We start from the raw sequence: 19,790 nt of genomic DNA, 5'->3' as shown, positions 1-19,790 counted from the left end.
TTTAATTTCATTCTTAGTTGTCTTAATTTTGTTTAGGGTTTTAGGTTTATGTATTTTTGGTGTAGAGAATTGGATTTAGGGTTTAGGGTGATGAGCTTTGTCTATGTGAACGATATAGCCTATCACAATTTAAAATTTCATGGCGATTTAAGTCATAGTTGCAAAGCAATTTCGCTGCTATGATTTGTCTGATCATGATTTATGTTGACGAGCTTTGTTTAGTTAACGATTTTTCTATCGCAATTTACACAATCACATATAAAAGACACAGAAGATGTTGAAAAATAAATCCACATGAGACGTGCTATTATGATTTGACTGATTCATCCTATCGCTTTGATCAGTTTTTATATAAGGAAGATGAAATGACATTTTTTAAGTTTATTACTGCGCAATGTAATTAGTTGGTTCTCATTTTTTGGTAACTGGTGTTATTTGTTTGAAAACTGGCGGTCTGCGAAAGGAAGTTTCCTTCATATATGAATCACACGTCGCATAAGTACTGGATGGTGTGATTATCATCTGCTTCATGAACAAGGAACAAACAAACCGACAGTTCCTTTATAAATGACATATTCGTGAATCGAACATATAACCTGCTTTATCGTAAATGGGGTATCGATATCGATGAAGGAGACGAGAAAGGAGAAGACGATAGCTACACGACCAACAATGGCAAATCAATTGTATAATGTCTAAACATCGTGTCGATTTTCTTCAAAATTTGTCTCTTTTATGCCATTTATGCGATTTGTGTTGTGTACTATATAATGAAATTTCAATATCGTTTATTGAATATTCTGCTAATGTCAGTGGAACATCCACCAAAAAGGTGGGCGAAAACTTAGCAAATCACTCCAAGAGAACATCAATCGACTACAAAACGAATTCGCTAAAGGAAACACTATTAGTAATTTTGTTCGTATGAAACCACTATCAGTTATATATTTACGTATGGCATGGGTATGTACGTTAACAAGTTCATATTTCTTGCAAATAGACTATATCCGATTTCGTTAAGTATATTAAAAGCAATGCAACAAGCAAAACTAGATGCATCGTCAACCCTTATTTCATGGTATATCGGTTCCCTTTTATGTTTATTTTGTTTTTTGATTTACTCTTGTTGCTTTGTGTTTTAACATTTCTATTATCACTGTTTCATTCAACAGAGTATCATCCATTGATTGCCATACTCCATTGGATTTCAAGATGGACTACCATACTGGGTTAACAATGATCATTGCGAAGACTTTTGGTCAAGTGAGCAAACCTCTTGTGCAAGGTTACATCATAACAGTCCTAACACCATTTGTATGATCGATATACAAATATTGATTCCTACACTCTAGCAATCTGAAAAGCATTGGGTCTTATACGTGATGGATTTACATGAAAAACAAATATGGTGTTACGATTCATTGGACTTACACAGTGGTTTATAGCTTGACATTTTGCATTTCGTAAGATTCCATTTATAAGGGTATCATATCATGTACAGTGGTCAAGAATTTACTATCTTCTACATTAATCACAGGCCGAATTCGTCAAAGACGTTTTGGGAGTCGACGTTGGTGAGTGGATCTTTCGCTTAGCACACAATGCTTCTTTATAAAATAATGACATCGATTGTGGCGTATTTATAATGAAGTATATTGAAGCAATATACAATGGTCAAGAACCTTATTTCGACGTTGTATGCTCTTTATTACCCTTTGTTATTGGGGACTCAATGTATATATTGGTGCCACATTACATTTTTGTTGCAGGTTGATATGCCTGGATTTCGCACAGAAGTATGCAAAAAATTGATGGAGTTTCTAATTGCGGAAGAGAAAAAACTCAGTCGACAAGAATACCTAAAAGGCAACGAACGACGAGACCCGCACAAGAGTAATGTGATGTGCATCGACTTTTAGCAGATTTTATAGACTGTAAAAAAAAAATTTGTATAAACAATTTTTGTAGACTATGTATACAAATTATGTAAATATCTCTAGGTTGAAGTAAATAAAATTTCAATTTCACTAAACACGCCAATAAATAGAACTGTTATATAGTAAAAGCAAATCGTCGTTATGTTCACCCTTCGTAATTGAAAATCGTTCAAGCGATTAACATTGTGTAAAATGGAAAAGAGTTGTTTTCTTGAACGTGACTTTATATAAGTGGTGTACAAAAACGTTATTTGCACAAATATTAAAAAATGGTGAAATTGATTTGCACAAGCAATGACAGTGCACCTTTACCACGATTTATACTCATGATCAGAGCGATTGCCATCCAGTTGTGACCGACATAGACGTCAATGCGTAAATTGTTATATCATCGCGATTTACACAGTGACCTATGAAGGCTACGTGGTGTCGCGATTTGCTATTACGGGCAATGTCTATGGCATCGATTTTTCCTAATCGCTTTTACGGACGATTGGGAAAGAGGGTTTAAGGATTTCAGGTTTTACTTCAACGATAAAAAACAAGTTAGATTCTTGAATACAAACGATTTTATTTGCAAATACAAACAAAGACATATCGTTGTCGCCGTAACTTCGTAACTACAAATCTATATGATTTACAACCATATTCGTATAAAAAAAATATTAGTAGTTGGTTACAATATCTATGTGCAGCTGATTATCCTCTCCAAGTAAACGAGCTCAGTAGTAATGACTGCCCACTGTACCATCTTTCTCGGGCTGAGGCTGATTATCAGAGACTAGAATTGGTGCGCTCTTCACAATATGCTTCACCAACTTCAGTTCAGGCACCGTCCTCATGAAGGAGTCAAAGCTCTACATGATAAATCACCTTAAAGTATTTGTCATGAAGTATATCAAATATTAGGCAGATATTCTTCCATCTGTGAAGTATGATTTCTGAACAATGGAGGGTCCGACAGTAGGAATAAATCAAATAGATGGACATCGGCATCACACCCCCTGTCTATCATGCAGATAACTACCATAATCATCATCGAAGATCATACAAATCTTTCCTCACGGTGTGAAACAACTACGTTATCTGCATCAAAACCCATCTATCAAGCACAGGTAGAAGGAACACAAGAATAAAGAAGAAAGAAAAATACAAGGAAGAAGAAGAAAGAGAAGAAAAAGAAGAAGAAAGAGAAGAAAAAGAAGAAGAAGGTGGAATAGAAGAAAGAAGAAGCTGCGTTGCCACAAAAAAGAAAGAGGAAGAGAGGTTAAATACATTAGGGTTTTAGACCTGAACAACGGGTCAGGTAAGGTAGGGTAGGGTTTTATATATAGATCTATATTAGGGTTTTACATTTTGCAGGGTTTTACGCCCGTCTACAACAATCAACAAGATGTTTAGACTTGGTAAAGTACAAATCTAATTAAGTAACAGTTGCAAAATGTTATGAGTAAATCACTATATTACATATCGATATCATTTACATAGACAAACAAAGACATGTTTGTTTTTTTGATACAATTAAACGTCCCAATAATTACCTACTGGTGACGATATATGGTTTTTGGATGATGATGATGGTCATGTATTTTATCCAAACCATTATGGTCAGGTAAAAAAAAGGCACATTGATTTAGGTTTTTTTGTAAATGATTGCGGTTGTAAATCACATTGATTTGTAGTTTTAAAGTTATCGTGACAACGATATGTCTTTGTTAGTTTTTGTGAACGAAATCGATTTGTATTTATGAAGTTACCGCGATAACGATATGTCTTTGTTAGTCTTTGTGAACAAAATCGATTTGCATTGATAAAGTTATATCGATTTGTATAGTTGAATTATTCTCGATTTGTTCTTTGCTAAGTCTGTACATCATGTGGCTTTGTTTGTGAACGAATTATTATCGGACATTACCAGAAGTTGTAGAGGCCCTCCCATAAATTATGGACCATACCGTTTATATGTAACGATTTGTATATGTGAAGGCATTGCATTGTATATATGAATTATTCTCGATATATGAAGGCACTGAGTTCACAAGACAATGATTTTCACTAATTGTGTAAGCATTGAGTTCACATACAATACCCGATTTTTACAATTTACACTAACAATGATTTATACAAGTGAATGATACATATTACATGGATTTGTACATGTGAAAGATACATTGTTAAACAGAGTTCACATGCAATTCCTTTGTTCCACAACTTTTTGGATGAAGCCATTTTCATGAACGATGATCCACAATAATATTAACAATTCTGTTTTTTTGGCCCACGATTCATGAAAATGGCTTCCTCCAAAAACTCTTTCTTAATAAGACCATCCAGTGTATATGCATATTCACCTGTTGTTTTGTTAAACTCTTAACAAATCCGAGAATGTGAAAATTGGGTCATGTAAAGAGGCATGACAACTAATTTGATGGTAATACTTTAAAAGAGCCCACACGCTATTTCTGTGTTCCATAGCTCGCTTTCGAATTGATTTGAGCCTGTCATGAAACAGAACAATATAAGACACTACGTTAGGTTTCACAAGAAATGCAAATATCCTCCCAACATTGATTACATACCAAAAGACTTGTAAAATTGAAGCCATCGTTCTAGAAAATCTGGTCAGGAGGATCGAAGGTTTCAACGTTAGAAGTTACGTCTGTAGGGTATTATTGCATGTTGAAAATTATACAAGTTAGATATTGATAAGCTTCATATAATGTAATTTACATAGGAAGCAATATAATGTCTTACATACCTGTTCATGTGAAGGGCTTGGTTGCTTTTGATTAAAGGTTGATTGTTTCTTTGACTTTTTCTTGCCAACCAATTCTAGTGTACCCTTTGCCCTTCGGCGACTACGATCAGAGGCAAGTTTTCTTTTGATACCTTTCACTTGCTGAATATTTTCATCATAATCAACAATGTTCACTCCTGACTTGTTGAAGATGATGTTTACTTTTCGGCGTAACTTCTCAAAAGTGTCAAGGGAAGCACTGAGTTCACCTACGTTGTTCACTCCATTTTCTTGGACTGGTATTAATGAGCTGCAACTAACTGATGGTGAATTAACTGCACGTTTTCAAGTAACTCCCTTGACACTTTTCTCATGCATATATAGGCTTCTTCACTTTTCGATGTCAAATCTGTAACACGCATAAATGACCTACACAGTTGTTGGTAATGGGAGGCTATGTGACACTTCTCATCAACACCTATTTGACTAACATTTTTCGTATTCAACAATTCAATCTTTGCTTGTCTCATCCATCTTTGCATTAAATATGACTTAGATATTTCTTATATCTTCTCTTGATTAAGTGCCTTTAATGCATGATGACATAAAATACCTTTGAATTCATACATTTTGCACGTACATTCAACTTTTATGTTGTCAACATTGTACGTAACATGTGCTTCTTGCCTTTTATGATGCTCTTCGCCCTCCCACAAAATATGGTATTTATGCATATTCTCGGTTTAAACGCGTCCTTCTATTTTTCAATTCATGACATATATAACCTCTTTCTTAATCCATTCAAATACGGTTAGTGTATACAAATATGCAGATCACATTAATATTTTTATGCCCAAAGTTATAGGGCGTGTATTGAAGCATTTTACATCTTGTTCAAGCTCATTTTGTCTTAGACCATCTATAAATAATTCAGCGAAACACTGTTAAACATGAATACAGGGTTTTCTTTAGTGTGACATGCATAGATTCAACTCTTTGTGTGATTATCATACCTCCACAAAAGTATTGTCTTCCATATGTCAATGCCCACTTCTCTTTTTCTGCATATAAATTTTGTAACCACAGACAGTCTTCAAGGTCGTATATCTGAATAATTTCCTCCCAATCTAACATAAAGGTGATATCGTCTACGCTCTCAAGTACACATCTCGTAAACTTTTTGTCAAACCCTGTCTTCTGATTAAATATATGTCCTATGTTCTTTGCTGTATTTTGAAAGATATGCCACAAACATAGGCGATGATGTGCATCTGGCTACACATTAGACACTATAGCCACAATCGTGTGATCACCATCTGTAAGTACAACTTCAGGTTGCTTCCCATTTATTGCTTGTGTAAATACTTGAAACAACCACTCAAAGCTTTTATTGGTCTGGTCATACAAAAAAACGATGCCTAATATACAATTCTGTGAGTGATGGTTCACTCCGACAAACTGCGCAAATGACCACTATTCAGTATTAATCTTCACTGTCGTATCAAAACAAGCAAATTATTGAAGCATTCATAATCTACTCTTGACTTTGAATCCCCCCAAAACATATTTACAACATATTCATCTACATCCAGTTGCATTGCACTAAAGAAACTAGGGTTAGTGCTTGATTTATTCTATAAGTAATAAACCAAAGAACATGTTTCTCCATCTTTCATGTTGTCTGTCATCTTCCTTCTCAAGTGGTTTCTTAGATTCATAGGTGTGAATGACACATTCTCGCGATCACCATCTATATGCGAGAATAAATTGTATGTCTTCCTTGGTGCAATGCCGATGCTATAAGCTATTTCAGCTATTGCAGCATGCGCTTCAGTTACTTTATGATGCGACCTTAACATAAGAGTCATAAATAAAACAGATAACTCATGATTATGATCACTTATTAAAGTACGAACTACATATTTCCCATTCAGAAGTCTTCTTAACACCATTCTCGCTGGACATCCACCTCTTGATTCTGGCATGCTCCTTGTTTGATTTCCAATTGATTTCTTCCAACCTTCCTTAGAACAAACATGTCTTTCTCACCACGACACCGTGTGCATTTTTTGACCAAGAATACCTTCTAACACTCAAGCTAAATTTTAAGGCATAATCATTGTAACAATTATATGCAACATCCTCATTATTAAACTGCATTCTTTCTACGAGAACAAAGTTAGGTGTACTATCATGTACATTCCCAGTGCCTGCACTTTTATCAAGTATACTGTCAGGATCATCTACCTCATTATTGAATTACATTTCTTCTGCTGTAACATTTAAGTCAAGAGTGAATCCAATGCCTGCACCATTGTTATCATGTGCATCATTAGTGCACATGTTCACTTCTTCAGGTGCGTCATTAGTACATATGTTTACTTCTCCATATCTTTTAAATGATTGAGATAATTCATCTTTATTACAACTAGATGATAAACTCACCGCTGTTATAAGCAAGATATCAATTTGTGTCAGCAAGCACATATGTTTACCACGATTTATTCAAGATGCATATAACAACGGATACCGATAAGGTTAAGCAAGTTAAAAAAATGATTTAATGAATTGCAGTATAAAAGCAACTGTGATTTCTTATCTGCTTATAGTATGCATCGAGTTGTTACTTACCATGTCAATTAAAGAAACAACATGTCATACATGTGTTTTGACGATAGCACTTTAATTATATCTATGATGCTGTGAAGCGAGTTTAATAGAAATTGCTAAATGAGCAGCGATTTGAATATGAAAATTGTTACTGCAAGCGCATAATAATGTATTTCTGCACGCACACGTTTTAAAAGTCTTTCTACAAATATCTTACAAATCGATACTAGAAAACATATAATATCTTACAAATCGATATACATATCGCATAATATATTACAAATCGATATGACAATTCAGCATAATACTTTACAAATTGACACTACAAAACACATAATATCTTACAAATCAATAAATATATCACAAAATATATTACAAATCGATACAGAAATTCAACATAATAGCTTACAAATCGATATTAACAAACAAAATAATATCTCACAAATTGGTAGTATGTTACTACAACCGCGATTTGCAATACATTGCATATACTGAGTGAATGAAGAATACCAGATGGGGTAGGGGCCCTTCCTCGCATCTGTAAACAAGCATTCTTGTCAACATGTCCCAACGTCTTACAAATATCGTTAAGTTTCCAACCATCGAAAGGATAAGATCCACCTGCAATAACAAAATAATGCTTTAATGGAACTCACGTTGACATACATTCTTTAACGATAGCATGATGACATGGAAATGTACTCACGACGCCTTAATGGTACTGGTTGGAATGTTTGTGCATCATTGCTTTCTTTCATAATGCCTAACGACAACGAAAAAGAAGAGAAGACTGTAAAAAGAGATGGCCGACAAATGCTCCTATGACGCCCACCAATGATCGAACCAGTCAATCACGAACACGAGAATATTTTGCAACACAAGGCGAGAACGAGAAGGTGACAATGTGTTGCAAAATAGGCTAACAACCAAGGCGGGAACCTCAACTCGAGACGATGACAAAGGCTGCTACTCTGGTGGCAGCATACGACGACAAAGTTTGTGTTGTCAAAGGGAGCTTCTGTTACAGCAGATGGTGTAAAAGTTTACTGCTTACGGTGAAAACAGAACGTTTGGACTTTGAAGAGTTAACATCATACTTTCTGGATGGAGGATATTTTTTGTCCTTTTCTCGAACCGTCGATTCCTTTTTTTTGAATGAAAGAGATTTTTGTCATTTTCTTGAACTGTCATTTCATGGCGAGAATAGCAAGAAAGGGTATTTAAGTCTTTGCAACCGCACTAGATTCCGATGGTAAGTGATGCCGACACACACGGGGATACGAGTTCCATGGGCTCTTATACGTGGTGCTCATTGGGACCCCCGAACACGCACTGTGGCTAACGACAATCTTCGAGGGAGAACACACACCACACTCTCTATGCATAAGGGCTAGGTGTAGTGTAAGAATCAGGCATGTTGACAGTTCTTTGGATTAACTGACAACTTAAATAAAAATTTAGCTTCTCTTATTTTGATAAATCTGATTATTAATTAGAACCTTTGTTAAGTATGGTCTTAAATAAGGACTTTTCTAAATTAAGACTAGGTTTCTGTTAATTTAAAAGTTTGATTTTTTTTAACTAAATAAGGTTTGGCTCCTATATGGCTAATCAAATCATATTTTTTCTACACGATTAGACAAATCTGATTTTTGTTTCATCATGCTAATTCTGAACAGGTTGATGTAATCCTAGAGTTTTTGTATGGATCATACAACATATTCATTCACAAGTCCAATTCGTTAATGTGTATTGAAATCGGGGATTCTTAAAGAAATAAAAATCTGAACTTTCATGAAGAGATCAATTTTTTATTTTGCTTGAACTTAAGCAATTAAGCTCCAAATTTTATGCTAAAAAACTGGTTTGGAAATTGATTTGAAACCTGTTTTTTTCTTAAGATGACTAAAAAATCTCATTTCCATTAGAAATGATGAAAACTGATATGTTTTGAACATTTAGTCAACTCTAAAGTTAATAAATGCTAATTATAGTCGGTTAAAAACATTTGGTTTTTGTAGTTGATATAAAAAAATCTAATTTGTTTGTTTCAATATGCATTCATTCATGTACTATGAAGCACACAAATTTGAATATCCATGTGTGATTGTTGTTCACCGAAATATGCAATGTCATTTAAATTTCATTAAATTGCATAGTGGTTATGTGTGAACCACTGATAGGTCTTTGGGGGCCATTTTCTCTTGAAATAGAAAATTTTAAATGCATTGCAAAACTATTAATACCTTCGCCTGTTGCTTGTTGCTTATTGTTTGTTGCTCCCCAAAGCTGTAATGCTCTTGAATTAAGTATACCGTTGAGATTGATAGGGCAAAGACCCAAAAGTATTAATCAATGTTGATTTGAATAATTGTTCTTATATAATGAATCATTAATTAATTAAGAATGATGAAAAAAGACTACCAGTAATAATTTATTTTTTCTTAATAGTCCTTTGAAAGGGCGGAAATCTTATATGGCGGTCATTGTAATACCTGTGAATTTTATCAGCTAAATAAACTTGAAATTTATGTCCTTGAACTAATAAAAGGATATTTTTATTATTTTATGTGTTATTCGTATTCAAACATCGAATATTTTGTTTGGATCTTCAATATCGGATCTATAATATTATGTTCGGATCTTCGATATTCTATTTGGATCTTAGATAGCGGATCACTAAATTTGATACTTAATAATAGATTGTGGTTCAATAGACCCGATCTCTGGTATTGGATCATCAAGATCATGATCAAATTTGATATTGGATCCAGGATGAATGAAGTAGATCCACAAAGTTTAAATAAGAAAATTTCTATATCGGACTTATAATACCTTATGTGGAATCGTAATAGTCTATGCAACGTTTGGATCCACACTAATTTTTTTGGATCCCGGACATCGAAGATTAGATTTTTGACAAGGACTCAAGTGAAATTTTTATGTTTGGATCCATAATAATTTGTTGGAATCTACGATAGTCTTTTGGATCCATAAATATTAATTTGGATCCATAGTTCTAATTCATAGTATAAAGAAAACCTTGGATTATTAAATTCGGATCTTTTGCAGGGATTTATAAATAAATTGAACCCAGGATCCATATCAATTAGGGTCCATATATATATAATATCATATATATATATATATATATTATAAAAAGAAACAATAATAATAATAATATTATAAAATAAACCAAAACTATACGTTAACGTTGGGATCCATAGTTGGATCCATTTGAATCCAGCCTGGCACGTGCGTTCGCGTAAAATATGAGATCAATTTTGCGTAAGTTTTGCTTCATGTTTTAGGGATTATGTACTGAATCCTGATATGCTAAAACAGTATGCGATTGTTGATCGAGATAATGAGATTGAGGAGGCACTGCTAAAGGGACACAAAAAGATCTCTTCTAGTGGCATTCTGAGTGTCAAATTCAGTAGAAACAAGGAGGAGAATGGGAAAATTAAGGGAAAGATGAACAAAAAGAGGAAAAATGACACAAGCAAATTTAATCCCAAAAAGAGAAAAGTGTGAAGCTTCTCGGTTGTCTTTGGTTTTCATTCCAAGAAATTTTGTTTGATGAGCTTCCAGTCTTGGTTTTGGATCTTCTGGGCATAGCAGCAGCACGCCTGAAGCTGAGAGGCCTACTTTGTGGTCAAGCAATATTGCAAATGGTGTTAGTGCTTGTAGCACACTTGTTTATTGAGGCTTGTTGAGTAAAACGACTAGCTGCTGCCAATTGAAGTTTTGAGTAATTCAATTTTAGATTTTGATAATTATGTCAAACTATCATATGTAGCTGAGGGTCCAATTAAATGATTGTTGAGTCTGTGCTGTAAATGCCATATTTTGTATTTAGTAGCTTTCTTGAGATGACTTTGCCTTCCATTGTTTGCTAGTCAAAAGATTATCGCTTTCTTGAGATTACTGCCTTCCATTGTTTGCTAGTCAAAAGATTATCATACGAGAATCTGTGTAACGAGTAGCTACTATTTGATTCTACTTTTTGCAAATGGCTTGTATTTGGTTCAAGGTTGCCAAACTAGGAAGCAGAAGCAGGAAAAATGAACGGGAAGCAAAGTTTCAATTTAAAAGCCAAATATGAATAAAAAATGAAGCAATATGAAATCAAATAAGAAAAAAAAACTACAATAAAATTGATCGTTCTTATATTTCAGGATTTTTTTGTAAGAATTAAATTTTTTGTTAAAATCTAGCAATGATGGTTACTCATTTAAAGAAAGTACATGGAAAGTGAGTGAAAGCGTGAGAAAAAAAAACATGAAAAAGATTAAAAGAAACATGAGAAAAGTATATAGTATGCATAAACCATGTGTACCAGAAGCATGGGGGAATTGAACTTCCCATGAAGTTTTGGAAGTGAGGAGTATCGTGCTTTCGAAACGAGTTTTCGGGATGCGAGGTTCCCACCTACCTAAGAAGCTTCTGGTAACTCTGATTTGGTTACATAATGAGATTTGACAGGTTTTTCATGGCTTCTTTCTTACCTGATGCTTAACCACCCTTTCTGCGTATGGAGATGGGACCTATTAGACCTCATGTGCATAATCTTGATCTGATTATTATAGAAAATAACATTCATGTGAAGCTTCTCAATACCTCGGAAGGTTGCTTTTGAAGCATGGAACTATACGTTTCTGTCATGGTTTTGATGTTTTATGAGAAGTTTGCTTTGAGAAAATGGAAAGCTTGCATCTTTCCATTATGAAAACGAACTTGATATTGAAGAATGTTTTTTCGGTGGTAAAGGAGTTCCACTTATAAAATATAATGAATATTCTTGACAAAAAGGCTTAAAATTTACTTCAAACGAAAAATGTGGGATGTAACTAATGTTTGTGTTGTTTCAACTTGCATTACTGGCTTCTTGTTCTTGCGGGATGATAAATGCTTGGAAACCTTTCTTACCCAAGTTGGCAGCCAACTAAGACAAACCAGCTGTATCCACACTGCCTTGCACTTGTAGATGACAGCATGGTACGAATGCGATGCATGGTTTTGTCACTTACATGTTTCCTACTGCCCTCCATTCATCCATACAGACATAAAAGCCAGGCTTGGGGGATGGACCGACCCAGTCTTTCCAAACACAAAGCGCCTTGGCCAAGATGCTTCAGCTAAGACCAGCCATCATTCCCTTCCCCTCACCTATAATGCCACGGTTATCACAACATACGTGCACATGAATCACAGAAAAGCTGTTGTCTTCTGGTTAGAGCTTCGACACCATATGGTTGCTTCTTGGGTGTCAACCAGACGCAACAAGTTGGGGAAGGTGCGTTGAGAGGTAATGATGTGATAGAGCCCATACCTCAAAGATAATTGCGAGTTTGACTAGCAAGTTCAAAAGTTTTTGAAAAATAGGACAGAACATGGATTTTTTTAACAAAAAAATATAAAAAAATACCGTACTGGACGACAAATATGACATGTTCTCTGAAGCGCTCTACAATTTTTGCTATTCTCTTTATGTGCAAAATCACAAATATCTATTTTTGCAAATACTTTTTCACCCTTGGCACATGCAGATTCTTAAATATATGCTATTTTTCTGTCAAATATGTGGCTAGTTTTTGTAGAACAATCTGTCTATTATCAGATATGTATCTCTCTGATCCAACATTGAAAACTTACATTTTACAGTCGTTGGAAAGCTGACATGCTTCTAACTTTTTCTGTTTCGAGTCAAAACCGAACACCCCTCTAAGATTCTGGTTGTTGCATTCCAAAATCGAAAACCACTGAATGTGAGTGACCTTCGTTTGAGCACCTAAAGAGTGAGCTGCAATTGTAATACCCAAAATTTTTAATGATTTATAAATTCTGAAGAAAATTCAAGTTTTAATTTTTATTTATTCTGAATGTGAATTATAGTGTTAAAACCCTTATTTTTATGGTTAGTATTGTTCAAAGTAAAGATCTGAATATATATTTAAAATCCTGATAAAATTTTGTTGAGGCTTGTTCAAAAATCAGAATTCAGGGACATTCTAGTCATTAATCAAATTGTAAAAGGGTAGCTTAGTAATTTGCCAATTCAGTGGCATTTTTCGGTAAAATACCCAACTATATAAGGTCAAAATAGTAATCTTTCTTTTAGGATATTTTCAGGGAATTAATAAAATTGTCAGGGACGAAAATGGTAATTTACCATTTTCAATGGCAGGCTATGTAATTTATTGAACTACAGAAGGACACTCAAGTAATTCTAAATCTCCTATGGCATTTCTGAAAGATGGAATTGAGCCAAGGTTAACTTGGGTATTAAAAAGTAGCAAATTGAATAAAATATATTAATTTATAATATTTTAATCTCAGACCATGGTTTTAGAAAAACCACTGGCCCAAAACCATGGACAGGCCATGGTTTTCCAAAACCATGGGAGGACAAGTGTCACTCCTCAGTGAGGAGGTGACACTAAGCCTCTCTCTCTCTTTGACACTTGTCAGAAGAATGACAAGTGTCATTCAAAAATTAATTTTTTTATTTACTTTGGTGACAAATGTCACCAAAGTGGGCCCCACAAGGGGGGGCGACCTCCCTTCTCTCTCCTATAAATACCCCTCACCCCCTCTCTCTCTACTCAAGTTCAAAACCCTCCCTTCTCTCTCTAAGCTCTCTCTCTCCTACTTTCTCTCTCTACCTTTGATTTTCTCTCTCTAACTTTTAAACCAAAACCTCCGTAGAATCTCAGATTTTTTCTGAGAAACCTCTTCTAGCCCTTTTCCTCTTTCTTTTAGCAAAGTCCGTTCTTCTGCAAGAAGCTCCGTCAGATCAGAAACAGCCTCAGAAGCACTACCTGCAGGAGTTCTGCTAAACTTAGCAGAAAAGTCAGATTTGGATAGCGGAAGCGCTGCTCAAATCAACTAAACAAGGTTAGTATTCAAGAACCATCTTCTGAATTCAAATTCTCCTTCTAAACCCCAATTCTACTTTGTGTGGATTTAAATTTTGACAATTTTGTCAAAATTTAATCCAACCCAGCCTCTACGCAAGGGAAGTTCTGTTCAAATTTTTCTAAATATTTTTAAGTATTCCAAACTACTTTAGCAGTAGTTTTGGCAAAATTTTATAAAAGACTTTTGAAAAATTAAGTTTTTATAGCAGGAGTTCTGTCAAAATGATTTAAAGATTTTTGAAAAAAGTAGAATTAGTATAGCAGTAATTCTGACCAAATTTTTAAATAATTTCTAAAGATTAATTATTTTAATCAGAATTTTGGCAAAAGCTTTTCAGATAGTTTAGAAATTTTTAGTAGAAGATATATCAAAATTTTTATAATTATTTCAGAAAAAAATTGATTTTTATAAAAGAAATTTTGTTAAAATTTTTCAAAAATCCTTTTAAATATTTAAATCAAAATTTTTGAAAAACCTTTATAAAAATATTTGTGACGCAAAGTCATGTTCGAATTCTTACAAGTCGAATTCAAGTTCAAACCTTTTTTCGAACATTTGAGTTATTACAGAGGAAACTCTGTGAAAATTCTTATAAAAGTTTTAAAGTCAATTACAAATAAATTTTTTTAGATTTTTAATAATTTCTTCAAAAGATACTTCTTTAAATCATAGGGCAAATACTACTCAAAATTTGATATAAAAATATTAACTAATATAATGAATTCTATCAGATTAAATCAAAGCACGGGCGCTTTATCCTATCGAAATCCAAGTAAGTTATTCTATCAAAATCTTATAATTTTATATTAGACATGCTTTTGATTCATGTTTTTGATTCATGCATGATTATCTAAATTTGATTTATGATCAAATGCATATTTCAATATCTGCATATTTCAATTTCAAATCTTATGATTTTAAATCGAATACTATGGTTAAGACATTGATGATATTGATAAATAGAAGAATTTTGTATAGCATGTTGATTTTTGAAAGATTTTATTGCTGCATGAGTCATGTCTACACAAACTTAATTCTCGCCTTCACAGGCGAATGCTCGTTATGATAGAGCAAAATTCTGGATGGGCTGGATACATATGAACCGTGTTTATTTGAAAGGAATGATTTGGCTATTGAGCCTAGTTTTTGAAAAGATGAAAAGTCCTATAAAAGAATCCTTCAAGCCCATCTAGGTTTAGCCTACCCTGGAAGGGGTAGTGGTACAACCAGGAGTGACATTGTGAAGATGATAATTGTTGGGAGCGATAGATTCCCTGGACCTCCTGTCACTCGGGTTGAGGAGGTCGAGACAACGGGTCTCAAGGCTGCCGCATGCCAGTGGATGCATCCAACTCTCCTTGTTTGCTCGCCATTGCTGAGAATCTTCCCGGTCGTTGACCGCTCGCATGGGAGCCCGTTTCACTCAGGTATCCGGGTAATCCACAATAGAATAATATACCCCCGGAATACTTAGTTTGAGATCGGAGTACTCTCCACCGTACCAGGAGGGCGTTAATATCGAAACAATGACCTCTTTCTTTCACAGAATTTGATCTGAGATTATGTATTATTTTAAATTGTTTTTAATTGCCTTATTTTGCATAATTGTTCTTGAATAAATGCATTTTGATTTGTAAATTATTGAAATCATGCTTAATATTTGAATTGTATGGTTTTGATTAATGACTTACTTGGCTATCATAAGTCTAACCCTGTTTTATGGGGATTTCAGGTTCAAATATGGAATAGGAAATCTTACAATGGATGTTGGACAAGTGTGGCATCGAAGAATCCAGATTCCCAAGATCCTGAGATTAATTTAGGATTTATTTTAAATTTAATCCTAAATGTTTTTCATTTTTGAACCTTGTGAAAAGACTATGTATATAATGTTGATATAAATTATTGTTGTTTTTGTTGTTAATTGGAATGTGGCGTGCCTGAGGTTTAGGAAACCGAAAATCAAAAATTATTTCCGCTGTTTAAAAAAAAAAAAAAAAAAAATCTGCAATTTTTAAAGGTTTTAAAACCCCGGGGCGTTACAGTTGGTATCAGAGCAGAGTTCTGGGAAATCTGGTTCGAGATCCACCTTGTTCATACATTACACTGTAAGTATGTACTTTAGATTTTTATTTTATTATTATTGTTAAATCATTATTCTTCTTATAGATGACTCCTCAAGATCTGGTCAATATCATTAAAGAACTTGTCAAGGATGTTCAAAAGCTAGAAGAATCACAGACAGTACAAAAACGGCTGGTGGATAATTTAGAAAATCAAGTTCTAAGTCTTACAAAAGAAAAAGAAAACTTAGAAAAATGTCATAGGTGTTTACAGACCCATTTATCACAACCTTGCCCACTGGAATTGGAAGAATGTTTATTTTGTGGAGAAGTTGGGCATATAGAAAAAGAATGCCAAGTGAAGACGGGTTGCATTAAAAGACAGCAAGCCGCTGAAAACCTACCAGATCAACAATCCCGTGTGGATATTCTTGCTCCTCCTCCTCCAATGGAACCTATTGTCATTTCATCCGACTCAACCATAATACCTGCTCCTGCACCCACTTTAACTCCTTTGGACTTTGTATTTTCACTCCAACCTTCTGATCCTATATATACCCCAAGGGAACCTACGGATGACCTTAGCTTATATTTAGGAAATCCAGATAAACAAGTTTATAATATAGATCCAAATATTGCAGGGCCTTCTCATCCACCAGAGCGGATTTGAAACAAGAGGAATTATTTGGGAAAATTCCTCAAGCTTCCATAGGATATCTTTTGTTTACTTTTGTTAAATATGTAAATTCTTGTAAATATGGGTTTTGATGTATATATATGTTCATAAGAATAAATGTTCTTTCTACTTTAATCTAAGTCTGATCATTATTTATCAAGGATGCCTCGTCAAACATCAAAGAAGCAACCCAAGGAGCAGAATGGTCAACAAGAATTCATTATGGAAACATTAAATAATTTGGCAGCTGTTATAAGAGATCAGAATCAGAATAGGCAAGACTCAGCTACATCTTCAAAATCCTATCAAAACCATAATGAAGTATCTTATGAGAAGTTTCTCAAATTAGATCCACCTACATTTTCAGGAAAGATGGATCCAGAAGCTGCTGAGGTTTGGATCCAAGAAATAGAAAAGATTTTTCGTGTTCTGACTGTACCTGAAGATCGTAAGGTGAACTATGCAGCATACAGATTAAAAGGAGATGCAGAAAGATGGTGGGCATCCACCTTAGAAATTAAATTTAGCAATGGATCCGTTACTTGGGAGCAATTTGTTGAAGTTTTCTATGCTGCATATTTCCCCAAGCATGAAAAAAGCCGTAAAATGAGGGAATTCCTTGAATTACTACAAGGAGGACTCTCTTTATCTGAATACATTACTAAATTCAGAAATTTAGAGAAGTATTGCCCAAATGTCTATAATACGGAAGACGAGAGGGCAATGAAATTTACTAGAGGATTGAAACCAGTTCTACGAACCAAAGTCCTCACTAGTAGGCCAGAAACTTTAGACAAGGCGGTGGAAATAGCTACATTGATACAAGAAGATTGGGAAGAAATACAGAAGAATCAATCTGGCAGAACAGTTTCTCAATTCAGAGGCCAAAGGAGTTGGCCTAAAAGAAATTTTGAAGGAAGAAGGTTCATCCCTTCAGCAAAGAGGCCACGACAGCAGTTTCAAGTCAATCAACCACAATTACCAGCTACACAACTACCAGCTAGATCGTGTCAGAATTGCTATCGATCCCATCCAGGACAACCCTGCCCCCGAACAACTGGTGGTTGTTTATATTGTGGTAAGTCTGGCCATTTCATTAAAGACTGCTATAAAAAGGAAATGGATGAACATGCTCGAGGCCTTATTAGACCTCGCCCTCAGCAACAACCCCAGTATCCGTACCAGCAACAACAACAACAGCAGCAACAACAACAACAACAACAACGACCGCAGAATAAAAAAGTACCAGGTCGCGTTTATACCGCCAATGTTGATCAACTACCTAAGGGTGACCTGATTCAAGGTACTTTATCTATAGCTGGACATGCTGCTTTTACTCTATTTGATTGCGGTTCAACTCATTCTTTTATTTCCAAGAAGTTTACTACTTTACTTAATATGCCTATCAAGTCTTTAAACTGTGCTCTGGAAGTGGTCAACCCAGTAGGATGTAAATCTTTTTGTGGGTTATACTTGCCGAATCTAGAATTATATATTGAAGGACAGAATTTACCTGCTGACCCAATTCTATTAGACATGTCAGATTTTGATATTATATTGGGTATGGATTGGCTACATCAACATCATGCAAGAATATTTTGTCAGGAAGGAAAAGTTACTTTTTCTCAACCAGGTATTCCTAAGGTAGAATTTAGATTATCCAATTCTACTCCTAAAAATTGAGTTATTTCTTCTTTAAAGGCCCAGAAATATTTGAGGAATGGATGTACAGCCTTTCTAGTCAGCATTACTCTTGCCAGACCAGCAGAAATTTCTCTTGAAAGTCTGGATATTGTTTATGAATTTTCAGATGTTTTTTCCTGATGAATTACCAGGACTTCCTCCACATAGAGAGATAGAATTCGGTATTGAGTTAATGCCAGGAACTACACCAATTTCTAAAGCTCCTTATAGGATGGCTCCAGCAGAACTCACAGAATTAAAAAAACAATTATTGGAATTAATGGAGCTGGGATTTATTAGACCAAGTATGTCTCCCTGGGGTGCACCAGTATTATTTGTAAAGAAGAAAGATGGGTCATTAAGATTATGTATAGATTACAGACTTCTTAATCAAGTTACCATAAAGAATAAATATCCGTTGCCACGAATTGAAGATTTATTTGATCAATTATAGAAGGCTAAGGTATTTTCAAAGATTGATCTTAGATCTGGATATCATCAACTTAGAATCAAGGAAGAAGACATTTCTAAGACAGCCTTTCGGACAAGGTATGGACATTATGAATTCACTGTCATGCCTTTTGGACTTACAAATGCACCAGCAGCCTTTATGGATCTTATGAACCGTGTGTTCAGACCGTTTGTAGATACATTTGTGATTATTTTTATTGATGATATTTTAATTTATTCTGAAAATAAGGAACAACACCAGGAACATTTAAGGATTATTTTGGATACTTTGAGGAAAAATCAGTTATATGCCAAATTTTCTAAGTGCGAATTTTGGCTGGAAAAAGTTATGTTTTTGGGTCATGTAATTTCAAAAGATGGAATCTCAGTAGATCCTGCTAAAGTGGAAGCAGTATTAGAATGGAAACAACCTAAGAATATTACAGATATTCGAAGTTTTCTTGGACTTGCTGGATACTACCGAAGATTTATTCAAGATTTTTCCCGTATAGCATCACCACTGACTAGACTTCTGAAGAAGGGTGTTAAATTTGATTGGGACATTAAATGTGAAGAAAGTTTCCAAATTTTGAAAGAAAAGCTCACTACATCTCCAGTGCTTACTTTACCCTCGGGACATGGTGGATTTGAGGTATATGCAGATGCTTTTGGTACTGGTCTAGGTTGTGTATTGATGCAACACGGAAAAG

The 19,790-nt window shown here is 34.6% G+C and overlaps 1 protein-coding gene across 1 annotated transcript in view; it reads right to left on the bottom strand.

The window, feature by feature from the left end:
* Positions 1-2,659: 2,659 nt before the first annotated feature.
* The window catches only part of LOC149829781 (B3 domain-containing transcription factor ABI3-like), a 37,621-nt gene continuing 20,490 nt past the window's right edge, over positions 2,660-19,790 (bottom strand). The window contains exon 7 of the mRNA XM_090015291.1: positions 2,660-2,794. Within this exon, the coding sequence (XP_089871417.1) occupies positions 2,660-2,794 (135 nt within the window). The remainder of the gene's footprint in view (positions 2,795-19,790) is intronic.

Source organism: Nuphar pumila, chromosome 8 (genome assembly GCF_984573655.1).
Source record: "Nuphar pumila chromosome 8, dmNupPumi1.hap1.1, whole genome shotgun sequence".
Lineage (NCBI taxonomy): Eukaryota > Viridiplantae > Streptophyta > Magnoliopsida > Nymphaeales > Nymphaeaceae > Nuphar > Nuphar pumila.
This window is presented reverse-complemented; position numbering and strand designations above follow the sequence as displayed.